At 34.8% G+C, this 20295-nt stretch overlaps 2 protein-coding genes across 2 annotated transcripts; one reads left to right on the plus strand and one right to left on the minus strand.

Moving 5' to 3' along the window:
* Positions 1 to 1700: 1700 nt before the first annotated feature.
* Positions 1701 to 16815, minus strand: LOC117330727 (transmembrane protein 209-like). Its single transcript, XM_033889178.1, has 16 exons — positions 16719 to 16815; positions 15454 to 15599; positions 14848 to 14906; positions 14280 to 14411; positions 13319 to 13557; positions 12422 to 12653; positions 11362 to 11454; positions 9673 to 9848; positions 8976 to 9038; positions 8283 to 8379; positions 7099 to 7224; positions 6134 to 6228; positions 5638 to 5752; positions 4861 to 4958; positions 4436 to 4509; positions 1701 to 3696 (listed from the first exon to the last, which is right to left on the minus strand). The coding sequence occupies exons 2-16, from the start codon at positions 15585 to 15587 to the stop codon at positions 3645 to 3647; spliced, it is 1785 nt and encodes a 594-aa protein (XP_033745069.1). The 5' UTR covers positions 15588 to 15599; positions 16719 to 16815; the 3' UTR covers positions 1701 to 3644.
* Positions 16816 to 16884: 69 nt separating this feature from the next.
* LOC117330728 (U6 snRNA-associated Sm-like protein LSm3) lies at positions 16885 to 19745 on the plus strand. Its single transcript, XM_033889179.1, has 4 exons — positions 16885 to 17005; positions 18310 to 18420; positions 18802 to 18897; positions 19547 to 19745. The coding sequence occupies exons 1-4, from the start codon at positions 16985 to 16987 to the stop codon at positions 19628 to 19630; spliced, it is 312 nt and encodes a 103-aa protein (XP_033745070.1). The 5' UTR covers positions 16885 to 16984; the 3' UTR covers positions 19631 to 19745.
* Positions 19746 to 20295: the final 550 nt, after the last annotated feature.

Genomic DNA, 20295 nt, shown 5'->3' on the forward strand with positions numbered 1-20295 from the left:
TATTTACGCCAATGAAAAAACTGTATGCTAAATTGAAATCATTATAATAATCCAAAATACCAGAAAAATATCGGGATAGACCATGTTAAACGTTACTCTCAGACTATTACGATAGCCATTTGGACAATCGGGCCTTCGGACTATCGGACTATCGGACCTTCGGACTATCGGGCCTTCGGACTATCGGACCTTCGGGCCTTCGGACTATCGGACCTTCGGACTATCGGACCTTCGGACTATCGGGCCTTCGGACTATCGGACCTTCGGACTATCGGACCTTCGGAATACTGGGCCGATACCGTCGGACCATAGCCTATATCAAAACTCGTTTGGTTTTCCGAAGCTGTAATCCAGGCGTCTACAATTAGACCGTTGAAATTAATTTGAACAATCACTGGAAACATCTTAAACTGGATTTAACCATCTGGCTGACTGTTTTTCAGTCACCAGAAGTGTTTATTAAATATCATATGTATTATTTATGATATGGACATAGAGGCACTGTGTGTATTACATCATTTTAAAGTTTGTTTATTTGGGTTTTTTTCCTTTCTTATTTTGTCCAGCTTGTTTCTTTCATCCAGTCTGAGAGGATACTGTTCTTCATCTGTAATGTGACAATTAGATCAGTGTTGTGGTTGATTTTTTTACTATCAAGAAAAACGGCTAAATTTGCTTCCTACGAAATAATGTATTTTATATATCAGAAAGGTTTTGGAATTCAATAAATCTTAACAAATAACAATAATTCACTGATTATGCATACCACAAATAAAGCCAGAATCCAGTCCAGTCCGGAATACATATATCTGTAATTTACGATACTCTTCAGATTACTCCAATTAAATTGTATTTAATCATAACGTAGTGTATTGTTTGGTATAGTATTGTTTAACGTCCTATCACAGCTATGGTCAAATTAGGACGGGATTGTAATGTAGAGAATTGGATTTTACACATGTGATTATAGCTGTTTGTCCATTTGAAACTGATCATAAAGCCAGATATCTCATGTCGCATTTCAGAAATTCTTCAGCTATCTTTTAAATACTCATTAACTTAATGACATATCTGTAGTACATGTAAGTGCGACTATTAAAGAGACACATTCTGCACTGTTAAAGAGACACATTCTACTATGACGGTCCCTATTGATTTTGGAATCGTACTGAATGTCCTGTCCTGTTACATCATCCTTCCACAAGTAAGAGATGATTGCAAGGTCATTTCCTGCTCAGGAGATTTTTTTAGATAGCTGCCATTGTGGCAATCTTGATTTTAATTTGTTTTGATTTACACCCTACTATGTATGAAAGTCCTCTCCCGTTTTATAATCCTTTGATAAGAAGTAAAAACATTTTTTTTAATATGGCTGCCAAAACCATTTCCTGTGCAGGATTAGTAGCGATTACAAAATTTTCAAAATATCTGCCATATGGAAGGTCCTGTCTGTCGACCTTACAATTACAATCATCGCTGAATGTCATGTTGTATTGTGTCATTCACTTTAGGACGAGTAGGAAAACTGGGTCCTAATAGGGACATATTCTACTCAATAGCTGAAGTCCTATCTGCAGATCATCATGAAGGAGTCTTGATAAACAAGTTTTTAACAGATTGACACCGCATTGACATTAGCTGATGAACTGATCTTCGCCCTGTAGACCTTGTGAGGAAAAATGAAATCACAAAACCTTATGTACATTTGTTTGTACCAACATTTTATTTTACTTCATTTTTGGTATAGCAATGAAATTAGCCCTTGATACAACTTTCTCTTCCATACATTACACAAAAAAAATAAATTCTGAACATTAATCAGGCTATTTTAATACAACACTATTCATTTATTACAATATATTTCATTCACCATACATTTTTCAACACATTCCAATTAATACAATTAAACACACTTACACTCAATGAACTGAACATCATTCAACACCATACAATTCAACACCTCCATTCAATTAATGAACATAATTCAACACCATTAAAATACACCATACAAGTCACTATTTTCCATTCAACACTCAAGTCAACTTACTAATTATGTTCACATACATGAAAACCTGTAAAACGACTATTTCAAACACCACGGGACATCAATATAAGGGTTCCTAATCCTGCTACGGCTGCAGAATAACTAATAGTTTAAGAGCACTTGAAAATTGTGTTCATTTAGACATTAATGCAGTTTATCAAAAAAGTTCATCTGCATGATGCTATGACTGGTCTTCCGATTCTGTTATGACAATTGTGTTTAAGAGTGCAGAATACCACTAATAAAATGAAAGTTCTTGAATTGCACCAACTACAGTCGATTGAGTCCAATGAAACTGACTATAATCACAAGCTCCAAAATTCTGACCGGTAGTGACCAGTCCGAATTTTGGCACCTGCGATTATGCTCAGTTATAGTGGACTACAGTTGAACCAGTGTAAAAAGTGATTCAATGGACGAGAGAAAATTGTCCTTTATAGACAGTTGGCCATTATATAGAGGTTAATATACAACTGCGTAACATTGGGAACCGAAAGAGGTGTCTATATAAGCAGGTATTTGTTATACACAGGCAGCTTTCTTTGGTTGGGTTATTGCCCCGTGAACAGCAAGGGTCATTTTGAGGCGGGGTCTCCTTGTAGTAGTCGGTGACTACATCACTGAACAACATGAGGGAGTCTTGCCCAAGAACACAACCATGACAGCACAGACTGTTCCATTTCCCAGCTTCCTGAGAATCAAAAACCGCCACAGGTAAGGAGCATCAAAGTATGTACCTCAGACCACACAGCTGGCAGTTAGGACTGTGTACAAAAAAAACCCACTCAAGGAATCCGAGAAAGGTGGCCTTTATAGAGGTTAAATATACATGTACAGTCAAACCTACCTTAGTGACCACCTGAATTAAGCGACCCCCTCTCATATGTGACCGTATTTTTCCCTCCCAACATTATTTACTATACTAGTGACCTGAATTAAGCGAACACCTGTCAGACACGACTAACGACAATCATTTCCGTGTCCAAATACTAAAAGCGACCTTTTTCAGCGACTTTCTGAGTTTTAAAACGTAAGCAGAAGTCATAATCAAGAAGAAAGCGGACAAACTTGCCCACTTTTAAAAATTAGAAATACTTCTGAAATTGCATGAAATTTCTTCTTCTGTCTCAAAAATGTCTTTAAATCCCTATCTTTGTCCTGATAACACCCAAAAACGAACGAAACTACTTTACTTCTAAATAGGAAATGTGATCATGTGGCGAAGAAGACGTCAGGACGTCCTAGCCATTCAGATGATTTTCATGAAATTTTGATTGATGAAAATACAAACATTAGCAATGCTACATGGGGTACTGACACAGGTGTCTATTATAGACAGGTATTTGTTATATAAAGGCAGCCTTTATAGGCAAGTTTGTGTTATATACAGGTGGCCTTTAAGGCAGGTTTGACTGTAAAAGTTACCTGAAATTTTCAGTACTGACATAGGTATAGGTAAGACAGCGTAATTCTAACAAACATTTAATTGACATGCTACACAGAGCATGGGCCCAGACTTGTGAATGATGCTTGTCTGATATTTTTATAAAATGTTCACAGCAGAAAGAAAAAGCAAAGGAGAGTAGATTTCAGTGAAATGTCAGCTAAATATCCACAGCATGTTGACTCCAGATGCTCCTAGATTCACCCTCCTAGAAAAGAAGTCAATGCTTCATTTAATCATTAATAGCAATATCAAAGTTAATATAATAACGAAGCATTAAATATTCATTGTATATTCAGATTTGCTACAAAAATGAACACAATAAGGTTAGGTTCATGGCTAAGGGTATTTTATCAAGGTTAAGGACATTATATCAAGGTGAGGGGCATCATATCAAGGTGAGGGGCATCATATCAAGGTGAGGGGCATTATATCAAGGTGAGGGGCATTATATCAAGGTGAGGGGCATTATATCACAGTTAGGGGCATCATATCAAGGTGAGGGGCATTATATCAAGGTGAGGGGCATTTTATCACAGTTAGGGGCATCATATCAAGGTGAGGGGCATTATATCAAGGTTAGAGACATTATATCAAGGTTAGAGACATTATATGGAAGTTAGGGACATTATAACAAAGTTTGGGACATTATGCTGAGGTAAGGGACATTATATTGAGGTTAGGGATATTGCATCGAGGTTAGGAACACAATATGGAGGTAAGAGACATCAAATCGAGATAAGGAACATTATATCAAGGCAAGATACATAATATTGAGGGAAGTGACTTTATATCAAGGTTAGTGATATTTTATCGAGGAGAGACATTATATAAAGGCTAAAAGACAGTATATCAAGGTTAGAGACATCATATTGAGGTTAGGGACATTATAACGAGGTAATTAGAAGGTATATTATTTGCTTTTGTTTTCACAGTCAATAACTTACCCTAGCATACCATGCTCCTTTGTCTTTACAACGTGCAGAAATAGCAGTAATGCCTGGAACATGTTATTGCGACCCTGAAAATAAAACAAAGTTAATTCACTCATCTACCCAGCCGTGATGTTCTAATAATCCAAAACAGGTCCTAAGGGAGAAGGACTCATTCAATGACCTCTATATACACCTCAGAGATTACAGTGTTAGGTAGGATATTTATAGTTTAAATGACCAGACTTTTTCCCTGCATCATTCCTGAGCTCCATCATTGGAAAGACCTTTCGAGATATTTCCAATCCAAACAAACACAACTGATCAAGGATTGGTTAATATATACACTAAATGTAATCACAATGTTTCTGGTGCGAAAAGTGCTAAGTAAGGTTACTACTAAAATACGTACATTACCCGAAGTTATCAAACCTATTTACCTTTGGCAGATTGAGTATGGATTTCCCAGTGACCACCTGGAAGTGTGGTGGATTGATAGAGGATTGGTATATACACAATGTGTCCTCTTTCTCTAAATCTGTAAACAGGTAAATTATTAAATGAAAAGTTAAATCTGTAAACAGGTAAATTATTAAATGAAAAGTTACATAAAACTAACAACAAGTGTAATCTTTTTCACAATATATCCAAAATAAACACTCCCCATTGTCTTTTTTTTCACAGAAGACTTTGTCAACAAACATTTAAAAAGGATTTTAAAAACATTTGGAGTCACACTGGAGCTTGACCTTTGATTGGGTGTTTTATTTTTCATACTTATCTAGTAATTCAGATACAAACCATCAAGCCATTAAGTTTTTTTCAAGGAATTTTTTTTCGAAGATATTTCTTTTTCCTTTATACAAAAACAGATATATTGAAAATAAAACTGACACAGAAAATCATTTGATGATATCTAGTAAAACTACATCTTTTTTTTGCCACAAACTTTTACAATTTATTGATAGTAATCATAAAAAGCACAGAAAATCATTTGATGATATCTAGTAAAACTACATCTTTTTTTTGCCACAAACTTTTACATATTGATAGTAATCATAACGTAACCAAGGCCTTATGATGCAGATGAACAATATTTTCATAAACTGGTAGGAAGTCTTGATACATCATGCAGTCATTTTGGGTTTAGATAATGTAATTTGACCCAGCAGGCCGATCTCTGCCCAGACCTCATATGTGATGATGGCAACACTCACTTGGCTTGTCTGGTGTCTTTACAAAATACTGTGTAGTGAATGTCCGGCCATCTGGGTATTTCGGCTGTGGTGGTAACCTCGAGTCCAAGTAAGTGCACAATAAGTGCATCACAATCTGCCAAAAATAATTACATAATATACATACTACAAAATATTCTTTATGAACCCCAAGTGGCCAAGTTATTCAGTTTCTCATAAGGCTATACCAATCTTGTAATATTATTATATGTGAGGATACTGGATATTAAGTATGTCTATTTCAATAGGTGAGGATGCCCCCGATACTGCTCTTAAACGTATGTAATCACCAAGCAGGTCTGTGCGATAATATTATATAGGTACAACAGCATATTCTTATTTTCATTTTGATAATTAATCTTTGTCAGAGACATACACAAAATCTTGAATTAATTCATAAATGAAAAGCACCATCGATGTATATTTAATATTATTATAAATGGTACATATTATGTTTAATAATGTTGATATAACTTACTCCTGCGTCTGTTGGTAGATGTTCTCCCCAAGCTTTTCCATAATAGCCACCACCTTGCCAGCTAAACTCACTCATACAGCCATCTTTACCAAGATCTACTCCAAAACAAAGTCAGCATTTTACTACCGTTTCCATTATGATCATTACACTTAGAAAATATATTTTCCTGCAACTAATTAAAATGAAGTTTATTTGGAGTGACTTTTTTGCAAAAAAAAAACAAATGCAATCAGATAGATTTAGGTTTTTTTCTTTAATATTTCTAACAGATTGCTTGCTTTCCGTGAAAACATCCACCATGATATTCAAATTTTACAAAATTGATATTATAATAAAACTGATTAAAATGAAATTTATTTAAGGGTTGCTTTTTGGCAAAACACAAAACAAAAAACAAATGATAACAGAACAATTTGGGATTTTTTTGTTTAATATTCCTAATATAGGATTGCTTTTCACGGGAAAATCCACCATACTCAAATTTTACAAAATTAATATGATTTGCAAAAACAAACGTCAGCTTTAAATTCCTTAGTTCACAATTTAAACACATTCTTATAAATTCATGTCAAAACTTTATCACAATATCTTTTATATAAATATTCATCATTGTGATAAATAGATTTCTTCAAGGTTTTTCTTCCTTTATACAATAATGAATTGTCCATACCTTGATAAATTGCAAAATTGTTTTAAAATGCCAAACGGAAAAATGTCGGAGCTGCACAATTCATTATATTTTGTAATTGCAATAATCAAATTTACTAGATCTCAACTTAAAAGTTCTAACTTAATAAAGGTATATCCCAGAGAATTTTCAGCTGTTTTTTAATTTTTCCTGTTCTGTAGTCAGTTCTGAGAGGTAAAAATTGCTGGAACTACCTCTGGCCAATATAAACTATACTGTAATGACCAAAAAGCTGGTGTATGTACGAGACTTGGATTACAATCCTTATGTGACTTACCAAGAATCCTACGAACGAGGTACTCCTGGTTAGAGGATATATCTAGGTATGGTACGATGGAGTTCAGTGTGGGCAGCAGGGGACCTTTAGTCAGTGCCAGTTGTTTTAATGTGGACACACTCACCTCTGTCAACAAATGAATTTATTTAATATTTTTACATTCATTTACAAGTTGAATGTTTGTAATAATAAAAACTTATTTTCTGTGGGTTACATATTTAGCTTGAACTTATCTTCCATATAACCCACAAACAAAATTCACACAACAATATAAAATACAACATACACTAAGTAAATGTAAACTATCCATTTTACAACAATTGCGAAACCGGTTATACCAACTTATATTTATCACGCTTGTTAGCCTGGATTGAAGCGCATGAATGGTCTTACTATGGGAGGAATACAGAGAACCCAGAGAAAACCCATGTGGTCCGGCAGGTGACCTCATACCCTTTCACATCCCAGGATTTGAACCCCAGCCACCTAGGTAAAAGGTAAGTGTGTTACCACTGTGCCACCCGGCCACCTGAGTGGGACACTGTGCCACCCGGCCACCTAAGTGGGACACTGTGCCACCCGGCCACCTAAGTGGGACACTGTGCCACCCGGCCACCTAAGTGGGACACAAGTGTCCATCTAAATGTATCAATATTCCTATACATGTGAATTGATATTCTGGCATAATAGAGGTTAGACATGTACATGTACATCAAATATATGAAAACAACTTGAAGATGAAATAAAAAGTGATATCATTATTATATAAGAGTAAGGCAGTAATTTGTCAATCTCTTTCCTTTTCTATTTCTTTTGGAATGTAGGTTAATTTTGAGTGAATGATCACGTTTTTGGCTTTTTTTCTTGAAAGTTGCAAGGGATGCATTATTTCTAAAACCAAGAACATAGTTAAAAGTATGTGATAAAATAATCCAATCATTTACTGGACAACCCTGTTTTGAAATCTGATGTGGTACTGTAACAACATCAGTAACATAGATAAACTGCAGTATACATTTGTATTGTATTCCTGTAAGACATCCATATGCTGATTAGTCAATCTGAAGTTTTGAAAGTAGAGTTACCTCACTTTTTATTAATATAAGCTAAAATCTAACTTAAAAAAGATCTGAATCACTCCGCCCTGGAATTCTAGCGACGCCTGTAACATACAACCTATGTACCTCCAATTTCTGTATCCTCCGATCCAATTCTGCGCAACTTTGCATTGGCATTAGTGATTTCCTGGGCTAGTCTCGACACAACCGTCTGACATATCCACTGGAACAAAAAGAAATTACATTCCGGTACCAGGGACGAAAATAGGGATTGAAGATAAAATTGCAGAAATGAAAATAACATTGGTGAAATGGGCATCAGTTGCTCATTAAAATTAGCATTCATATGATATTTTAAAACAATTCCAGAACATTTAAGATAATGGGAAAAATGGGCAATTCTGCCATATATAACATGTCAACACTCTTGTTGATTGCTTACTAATGTAACAGAGCGCATGATTTATTAAATTTAAATCACTGCCTCCGCTAGGGATTAATCAAGGGACCTCTGGCTTACTAGTCTTACGCTCAACCGATCCAGCTGAAGAGAAGATCTCTCTAACCGAGCAGTATATTGCGGCTAGTATTTACCTGGGTTACATGCTCCCCTTCCAGGAAAGAACTCATCCTGGAGTTTTCCGCGGGTAACAGCGATTCTTTTGCAAACAGAGCACATGACTTATTAAATTTAACCACTGCCTCCGCTAGAGATCGAACCCAGGACATCTTGCTTACTAGTCTTAAGCTCGAGCTAAAGAGAAGATCTCTCTAGCCTAGCAGTATATTGCGACTAGTATTTCCCAGGGCTACACTAACCTTCCTCAGATGCTCAGTCCACAAGTAAAGGTCATCTTCTGTCACTCCACGCTTACTCCACACCTACAAAAGCACCAGGGTCATTTTCATTTCAACACAGAGTAGGGAGATTTCTTAAACCTACTTCATTTTCCACCGACAATGCAAATACTTTACGATACCTGATTACAGTCATATCAGAGGAGGGTAAAGTGACTTTCAAAAATGTATAAAACCCTTTGTTAGTGCAACACTTATGTCAATTCCCTGCTCTATTTCCACCACCACAAATGGCCTAATAAACTTGATAAAAAACAGACAGACAGACAGAAGAACAGCACAATAGGGGTAAATTGGAATGCCATGCCTCCACCATAGCATTTAAGGGGGTATAAATCTTCTTTTTAACATGTTCCATTAAATCGTAATGATGTAAGAACAATTCTCCATATACATTTAGTACTTTCATCGGTGAAAAGATATTCCCAATTAATATTTCTGAAAAACTTTCACCAGATCTAATATACCCACTACTGATCCACTTTAAAAGTTTTGTGAAAACAACCCACCAAGCAAACATTTTCAATATCCAATTATTAATTTATCTGAATTTTAGGAAACATTTTTATGAAAAGTGTTGAAGGAATTATTGACCGCCCGGTAAAAATGCATCATTGATATTATTTTATACATTGTCAAAAGAGCGACCTAAACTTACATCATCGCCGCCATAGGAGGAGGACTGGTCGTTATCGTTGTTACGTGCCGTACTGGATTGTGGTGATCTTGTAGCCAGTTGGTACATATATTTCCGGAGGACGTGAGTGTAGTCCATGGCCGATCGACCGTAACTCCAGAACGAGGTACCTCCTGTATTGTTTGCATCAGGTGAACCTATATAACATAGAATGAAATTCACTGTGGTGTTCACAGCGGTGTTCACTGTGGTGTTCACAGTGGTGTTCACAGCGGTGTTCACTGTGGTGTTCACAGTGGTGTTCACAGTGGTTCACTGCGGTGTTCACAGCGGTGTTCACTGTGGTTTTCACTGTGGTTTTCACAGCGGTGTTCACAGCGGTGTTCACTGTGGTGTTCACAGCGGTGTTCACAGTGGTGTTTACTGTGGTGTTCACAGTGGTGTTTACTGTGGTGTTCACAGTGGTGTTCACAGTGGTGTTTACTGTGGTGTTCACAGTGGTGTTCACAGTGGTGTTTACTGTGGTGTTCACAGTGGTGTTCACAGTGGTGTTTACTGTGGTGTTCACAGTGGTGTTTACTGTGGTGTTCACAGTGGTGTTCACAGCGGTGTTCACAGCGGTGTTCACTGTGGTGTTCACAGTGGTGTTCACTGTGGTGTTCAATTATTATCCAAAATCAAGAGAGAGATGTTAATGAATTTTATTGTTATTACTGGTCCACCATAATTTCAGTCAGAATTTCACTGCAGGCTTTAAGACACCCACAACTCTTCCTGTCTTGCATGTTAGAAGCATTAAAAATGAAATTTAAACCGGAGACAACAATACTAAAACAGAGTGGCAGACATTTCTCATTCAAATATTCTAGTCCATCAGGACAGGTGTTAAAACTCTGCAAATGTGTCTTTGGCCGCATCACCTCGATATGAAGAGGAAGCTTCCATTGTCAATTTAATTAACTACTACTAGCTTTAAGGGAACAATTTTTCAAAACAACATTGCTGTTTCCATAGCAATTGCTTACGCCAGCCAAGCCACGTATCATTTCTATCACATATAATTTTTCAATGTGAATTCTTTCTTTTAATATTCTGATTTATAAATTTAATACAATAAGTGTTTTGTATATATATCTATTTTTTTCTTATTTTTATCTTTTGGGAATAAATGAATTTCCTACAAGTAAAATATTTGAATTCCTTAATATATAATTCAATTGATTCATATAGCTATTATCTTAGGTGTTGTATGAAGCTTAATCAAGGAGTTCCATTTGGGATTAAAGCACCCAAACTGAAAATATGTTTAACCATGGATTAAGATTGGAGACATTTTACACACACATCTTACTGAATAAAGATTTACACTGTAAATTTAGTGTATTAAAGATTAATTATTATGGTACCAGCTTATCGGCTAATTTTAAGGCAAAATTGTTACCTGTGTTGAAAATCTTATAAACATTTTTCATAAAATCCTTAAATGAATTGAATCAAAAGCGAACCGAGGTTTGGTTTGTTTTTGTTTGAATTCCAATAAACAGCCAAGGTTTGAGGACGTGCCAGGTTTTGAAGGTGGCGGAAAGCTGGAGTACCCGGAGAAAAACCACTGGCCTACAGTCAGTACCTGGCAACTGATCGAGGACCATACAGAATACAGACAGATGAATAAACACATATCAAGGCCATTAATTAAGGCCAGATACTTACTTAGAGCTTTTTTTGTGTCCTTCTCCTCCTGCTCCTTGAGGAACTGTGTGAGAGAATGTTGGTCTGTAATCTGTCCCTGGTCATACGACATCACTGAAACATGAGCAATGTGTCATATATGTCTGTAGAAAATGGAACTGTTGCCTGAATCTGACAAATACCTTCTCTCCCAAATCCACCCTGAGTCCCACTTTACCCTAACCAGTTGTCAATTAAGCGGAAAATCAATGAGTTAAATACCAGATCAAAACTGCAGTACAGCTTCAGAGTACTTGTGTGCTGGTTACATAAGTTTTCGAAAAGTTTGGATGAAATTTTTTTCAAAAATATTCTGTCTGAGAACAGAAACAGAGCATAACTGTCAAAATAATGGTTGAATAAAAAACATTAGTGCAGCATGCACACGTTTTCCGTATATACCGGCTACATCTGTCAAGTCTGGAAATGTTTGGATGAAAACAAGGAGTTCTCCATACTCATTTCCCATCAGATGTACTAAATCTATAGATTTTCTGTGTTCAATGTAATTAATACTATTAAATTATATATAAAGCATATATATATGAGCAGTTACTTAGATGCAGCATTTATGGCTGTCTCCACTTCCTGTTGGTGGCATCTTTTTTCATTTCTTACAGTTTTTATTCAGTTTAAAGCAATTCTAGGACAATTTCAAAGGCTGTTTAATTTTATTCAAGACAAAATGCTAATACATAAATCAATGTTATGCCTTTAAAATAAAGAACATTACCTGTGTTTCAAGTAACCCCACTGACATTATATTTGTGTAGACATTTCAAAAAAGAATGATTTAAGTCCAGATTTCTCCTCTATATATAAAAACTATTATTACCCAATAACATAATTTCTTTCCCTACCTTTCTGATGCCATGCATATATATGATTACTTTTATATCTTGTTAAAAAGTTTTAGATTTTCGGCATCAGTCACAGGTTGCAAGGTATGTGTTGCAATGATTTACATTGGTTTCTGATGTTTCACATTACTAGAAGTTAATGCTTCTTTAACACTGTATAGTTATACCTGATATCAATTTACCTGGAGAATGTTTAAATGAAGAGAGCGAGTGCCGCGACCGAAGACCGCTACTTTCAAGGCTGCTGTGAAGGCCCGACCCCTGGGAGAGGTTGAGCCCCTGGGAGGAGAAAGATACCCCTGGGGAGTATGACATGTTGTGTGAGTAGGACATTCCGGGAGACATAGATGCATTGTGGGATCCAAAGCTGGCGTTAGGTCCAACACTAAGACTGCTGAGGTTCTGGACTGGCATCTATAAACAAATTTACATCAGCTGCTACATTTTTTTTAGTTTTTGATCTACAAGTCTCATTGATTCAGCTATAATTTTGTGTAATCTTTGTTAATTTCTTAAAATATTTTTAGGACTACGAAGGGGCAGACAATCTTCAATAAACTGAAAAGACTGAAATGTTATGTTTTTTGATACAGATGCTTCTATAAAGCAATCTTATGCTAATTTTGCATACAAGATGATTCAACAATGCAAGACATATGTGACTGTCTAGGCAATATGGCAAATGTCATACCTTTTTACTAGAAGTTAAAAACATGTATAGCATACCTCTAATTGTATATCAAATATGTATCTAAATATCTAAATGTATAGCAAATGATATGCTAGCGATTAATATCATTTCAGGTTAAAGGCTCTAGGTATAACTTGGACAGTATGCATATTGAACCAAAAAATATTTAAAATGTCAGTAACTTAATGGATAAAGTGAGATGTGGTTCATCAGTTCTATATAACATTATATGGAAATATTTCATCTTATACACAAACATCGAGGAAGAACTGTTTTTGCCATCTTCAATCCTTTTTGGTTACTCAACATCAAATGATGAAGTTACATTTCTAAAATTTCAGTGCACCTAAGTAATGATAATACTGATTGGAGTTCTGTGAGTACATACTCGATCGTATGATGTACTCGGGGAACCATAGGATCCAAATGACACAGAAGGAGATGGAATCCCAAAGCTCATGTGACCCGGGTAGGCCCCAACGTTGGTGGGGGTGACATGACCAACAGACCGCGGACTGCCACTGCTGGAGAAACTAGATTGTCCTGAGGGAGTGCTGGCAAATATCAGACTGCCTTCTGAGGAAACAGAGCTTGGAGATTTCCTTGGGGATACTCGAAATCCAAGTTCTGTGAATGGATAAAGATTGTCCTTGATTCAATATGGACATTTTTATAACATAAACAATTATTTGTACACCTCAAACAAAATGCTTAAAAGTCAATAAAATAACATTAGTACCATCACAATTTGATTAGTCTGTTTTTCTTAATCTGTAGTTACCATAATAAATGAATATTTTTTTTTTAATTTAGTAAAATGGATTTTGATCTTTTGACATTTCTGATATTAAACCGATATTATGGCCATGTGACTTCAAAATTGTAAAAAGTATTATCATGTGTATATTTTTCTTTACTCTATATATTATATAAATTCCTATACCCTTTGACAAACTGTGATTACTACATAAATATTAAAGTCTTAGCTCGTACTTTGTTTTTAAAATATGGTTAAAATTACATCATATAGAAGAACAAAGACATTTAAATGCTTGTTGATATCTCCTAAATTTTTTACACATGAGAGCTCATTATTATGGATAATTCGTAGATACAGGGGAATTTCAACTTTTAGAAAAAAAGTGAGTGGGATAGTCTCAAAATATAATTTCAAATAGCACATTCGGAGAATTTCAATAGGAAAATCAAAACAAGTATTCAGTTCTTTGTGACTGTTAAGCAAATAAAATTAACCCTTTCACCCCTACTGACCATATTGGACTTCAAATTATGAAAGAATGACAGAGTCCACTGAAGTTTCTTAGGGTTGAAAGGGTTAAATAACTAACCTGTGTCTTTAACACCAAGCAACTTTTTTTGTCCATCAGTCACCTCCACTGTGCTCGGCATGAGATACGGACGTACATATACCATCAGATTAGCCAGAGTGTTAAACAAGAATACCACTATCAGTGCACATTCTGCAAAGGCAAGGATCGAAACAATACAATAATTATAATAAATTTAGTGCATAATCTGTCCAAACCCAACTCTTTAGTCAAGTAATCCAGATTTAAAATAAGGTCATTTAAGGAAGTGCCAGGTTTTGGAGGTGGAGCAAGAGTACTCGGAGAAAAACCACCAGCCATACGGTCAGTACCTGGCAACTACCCCATGTAGCTAGGTTTTGAACTCGCAACCCAGAGGTGAAGGGCTAGCAATAAAGTGTTGGGGACACCTTAACCACTCGGCCCATTCCAGATTTAAAAAAAAATCTATTACCTACTTAAAGAATATATACAGATCTATCTTTATTCAGATATTAATTTAGTATAACACTATTATTTTGAGTAATGGGTGTTACTAATTTATTATCAAAATTACATGTCTACATCAATAGATGTTGAAAATTCTTACCTGTATACCAGAGAAGTGGATGGCTCACCTCAAAGCAGGACCCTATTGTGTTGAAATTTCTGGAGAAAAAATTACGCCATCATGTAAACATGTTAAACATAACAAAAGTACAATTACAAGTACGAAGATAATCATACGAATCAGATAATTAAATTTCTTAGTGTCTATCTAGATTTCACAAGCCTTAAGTTGAAATCACAATGTGCAGAGCTTTCTTGACAGTAGCTTAAAGGCTTTTCAGAGGGAAAGCTCTAGATCTCATGGAATCTTATGACAATTATCATTTTCAAATATTTGCTTGAAACTGTAGTTTGTCTGATAAAATGGGTGCATACTGCGACCCTCTGTGATTTCTATACAAAGGATGTTGCTTAAATTGTATGTTCAATCAAAGCCTAATTTGTATGCATGAAGAACTTGCCATAGCATTCACCAAATCCAGACAACAACTTATGGGTACACCATTTTGCATGTTGATACATACTGCAATACACATTTAAGGAAAATTATATCAACCACAACAGAACAGAGACCAAATGTAAACTATGTAAATAGTTGGAATGATTTGGAATATAAATATACTGTATACCTGGTAGTTTTACTTACAGCTCATAATACAGAAGTAAGGACAGCAACAAATTAACCCCAAACCAGAACAGGGACTGTCTTGACTTCTTCCATGAACGGCGTTTTCTCCATGCTTTGTCCACTACAGGGTCAGTTACATTTCCTATCACCATCTCCACTTATATCTACAAAATAATCTCAACATTAGCACTTAATTTATATCAATATTCTAAGACATAACAATATCTATTGGTTTTTGTCAGCAATTGGAACTACTTGTCTTGTGAAAGCATTGGCTAAATATTATTTAGCTGCCATAAATAAACAATATATGGTTATAACATCAACTTAACTATCATCAGATCCTGACCACAGGTGCTTGTATCTGGTAATTAACAAATACCACAGTACGATCACAAGGGTTTTTAATGAGTCATAATCATTATGTATAATAACCCAAATTAAGAGTCCAGCTCAATATACTGATCTTTATAATAAATATGTATCTACCATTTTGATTTCTTACAAACCCATGTGTTTGGATTATCAACAGGTTGGGTAAAACCACCGACTTGCGTATAATACATACATTGTAACACACGAATTCGCATATTATACGCCAGTTTGAGTATTGATTTGTTACTAAAAATAGCCAAAACCAATTAAACAGTGAATTTTGAAATATTGTTTTTAATTGTGATTTAATTTACGACAAGTTAAATAAGATTTTTCTAAAATATATTTACTGAAAGCTTTGTCTACCTAGAAACTTATGTTTACTATTGCATCAATTTTTGGTAATTTCCAACATGCAAATGATTTTAATTTTTGCATGACTAAATTAATGCGACTTAGAAGAAAATTTTTTCAATTTAATTTAAGAGTGATTTTGGCTAGTAACAAAACTATACCTCAATAGGCGCATAGGGGCATGGCTACTTAGGTATTTCTGGCTTTTTTTTAAGGAGACATGCCCCTGTGATAGGCATATTACACAAGTTGGTGGTTTTCCCCAACCTGATTATTAACAAGATATAAGCGCCTGTGCCATGACCCTACAAGGACTTTCAATTGAACCATAATTAACACTGAACAATCTCCGAAGTCAAAATCACCACCAACTCTGAAGGATCATTAGACTGTCAAATGCTAAAATAAAGATAGGCGTTTTTTACATGGTGATGTGTACTTTTCTAATATTATAAATTATTGTAATATATAGGTTACTAGTATATTTCAAGAGTAACAACACATATATATGCATGTGTATCAAAATAACAGCATCGCTAACGCGTAAAGCTTACCATCTAGGTCTAATGTTTGCAATGTTTTCATTCATCCCGCGTGAGAAAATGACTTACTTCCGGTTAAAAGATGTCAGTTGTTGCCCTTCTAGATGATTGGTCAAAATGGTTTATGATAACTTAACGTCAGCATATTTAAATTATTAAGATATCCAACCATTTTTTATTTATCTTTACTGTGTGTATAAAAGTTTCAAATAATCGTAATTTCTTTTAAATCAGTTTTCCAAATTATTTACTGCACACCGAAACTTTGAAAAAGAAAGATGGCAGACGATCAGGAGCAGGTGCGTGGTTGATGCGTTGTAACAACAGCGACTGATATACATTTACATTTATTGTAACACAGAACGTAATCCTACCCATTTGACTTTATGGCATAAATATTTCAAGTCTAAATGCATGGTGCAATTATGAAGAATTACAGTTTCAGAAATTTACACATTATTTGAAAGACCAAATGCATATATTTTTGTGTGTAGTAGGCCTACTGCAAGGGAGGTAATTTCAGCTAATATACCAGGTTTGAGAAAACAGCCAACTTGCGTGTAATATGCATGCTTCAGTCTAGCACAACATCCATATATTATAGTATATACAATATGGTCAATATGTCATGAGAGTGCGAGCATGAAGTATAACTTGTTTTGATGATAACATCTTTTATTTATGTAGCCCGGGTGCAGGGCCAGAGAAAACTTGAATGGGGTTATTTAATTTATTAGTAACGTTACAAATTAACTACATGTATATTTGTTGCTATGACTTTTCTCCTTTTTCTTTTCATAAAAAGATGTGTAGTGTACATGTATGCAAAAAAGTGTGTCATAAATAAATAACTGATACCACATGTACAGGTGCACGGATTTTGTAATATGACAGGGATTATATTGGGTTACTAATTGGATGGGCCATTTAAAAAAAAGAACTATCTGTAATATAATTTATTGGACATTTATAGAAATTTAAAGGATTTTCTGAATCATTATGGTTATTCAGGACAATTGTGGGTCAATGGCCCCATGGCCCCCTCCAAAATGATCCCTGAAACATAACTGATACCAATGGTGCACGGTTTTAATAATAATATGATAAATAATTTTATACCACAATACCCTGTGTTATTCCACTCTCAAGCTATTGTATAAATGTGCCAACTGTTGGATATAATCTATATGTTTTCCACTTATGGAATATAACCTTTCAGTCTTTTGATTGGTCAAGATCTCTAACTTTGACCCGAGCTGCAATTGTTATTGATCAATGATCATGACGTCATCAATAATCGAATGATTATGTCTTTCGTAACTTTTAAAAAATAACATATTCAAGTGAAATAAATTCCATATCCAACAACCACTCATTGTGAAACCCCTATATAGCACACCAGTAAAGGATGTACTAAATAGATAATTATTAATCATATGTGTTATTGGAACCCATGGCGCTTGTGATGTATACAATAACTTGATGAAAATATGTTTTGGTTGTATTTTGTAAATTTTGTTAAAATCTGACAAGACTGACATATATATTTATAATCTGTAGGTAAGACTCATGCCTGTGGTAACATTTTCTCTTTTTATTACAGCAAGCCCCTGTGCAGAATGTTGAGGAACCCCTGGATTTAATCAGACTGAGTCTTGATGAAAGGATCTATGTGAAAATGAGGAATGAGCGTGAGCTCAAAGGGAGACTCCATGTATGTTTCTTCTGATTTAGAGAAATGCAATATATTTTTTTAAAATGTTGCTTTGGTCATGTGCAGCACTTTCTATGTTTTTGGTCCCCAAATATTTACCACTAAATTCTGATAAAAAATTTAACAAATGAATTTGCTAAAAGTCAAGTGTTATGACTAATAAATATTTTCAATTTTGGATTAAAATGGCATTTTGACCAGTTTCAATTAAATAAGAAAACTAGAACAAAGATAGCAATAATTAACAGTGATTGTACAGGATATAAATTTTATTTTGGCTGTATATATAATGCAAAAGAAAAACAAACAATAATATAGGATTAATATTGATGCTTTTACTATAGTTTACAATGCATTATGATATAAATTATTTGTCTGCAGGCCTATGATCAACATCTCAACATGATTATGGGGGACGTTGAGGAAACTGTTACCACAGTGGAGATTGATGAGGAAACATACGAAGAAATTTACAAGGTAGAATTGATATTAGAATCGCCCAACTCTTTAGGAAAATATCAAAATTAGGGTCACAAAGGAGAGAAACATATGTTCAGATTAACCTTAATATCATTATAAATTGTGATTGCAAAATGTTAGGGTAGAGTATTTCAGCCTTTATTCAAACCATAGATATACTACCAGAATATGATGGCGGTGTTGTATATCCTGTACATCATAGCAAGAGTTTCTTCTGTCTATGTACATCTGTCCAAGTCTGATGTCAGGGGCAGAGAGAACTTACGTTAGTGTAACCAGTTTATGCATATGCATTTGTGTATCTAATAAGGTCTATGTAGAGAAGGAAAAATATCAATCATAACTAAACATCTGTGATAAGATTATCAACTCGTGATACGGCATGTTTGATTTGTTGTTTAAAAAAAATTCTATAAAAGATATTCTTAAAATTAAAAAGTTGGTTTTTGAATAATAAAAATAATGACAAACCTTGTTGATCACAACTTTTGAATTGATTCCACCGAAGCAGTGGGACTTTAATTTAATAGCCAGATTCTGATTGGAAAGAAATGGAGGTAGTTTTAACATAAGGATGTATTTGATTTATAAAGTTTTTTTATAAGTTAATATGTTTCTAACTTTGTGTTTGTTGTTGTCATTCCAGTCGACCAAAAGAAATATCCCGATGTTGTTTGTCCGAGGAGACGGTGTGATCCTGGTGTCGCCACCTATGAGGACTGGGACGTGAACAACGGACATTTTCATATTTTTCTGTAATTTTCTTTATTGTTAACTATGTATTACCCTGTGTTAAATCATGATCTGCATCAAACACATTAAACTCAAGTTCATTTGTAAATCTACTTGTGGACTATTGTTATTTGTTGTTAAACATAGATCTAGAGGAACCCAACTGGATTATCTCCCTTTACCAAGATATTGATACTGATGTATGCTAATGTTTTTATATGCTGGATATATATCAAGGGTCATCTAAATAGAGAAATGACTAGAAATTGTACTGTATAAGTCTAATATCACCACTCGGGTAAGATTTCACAGAAATAACTTTGTCAATTCTTAGTATGCGTCATATCCGATGGAGGATGTTGAATTGCATTAGTCATGCTATTTTAAACTTTTTGAGAAAATCTACGAGGAATATATTTTGCAGTACAGCTAATGTGGATCACATATTTTGCACAAAGCAACCATTCAATTCTACTTGGAAAAGCCTAAAGGTTGCAATAGAGGTATTTGACCAGTTTACTACAAAAACAAACAGCAAGTTAGGCATTAAAACCAAGGTCCATGATTAGCCATGGTAATACTGACAATTGATCAAGATATTTCACTTTATTGCACAAGATTAGTGATTGATAGCCTAAGTGAAATATCCCTGGATATGCTATT

This window comes from Pecten maximus, chromosome 7 (assembly GCF_902652985.1).
Source record: "Pecten maximus chromosome 7, xPecMax1.1, whole genome shotgun sequence".
NCBI classification, from domain to species: Eukaryota; Metazoa; Mollusca; class Bivalvia; order Pectinida; family Pectinidae; genus Pecten; species Pecten maximus.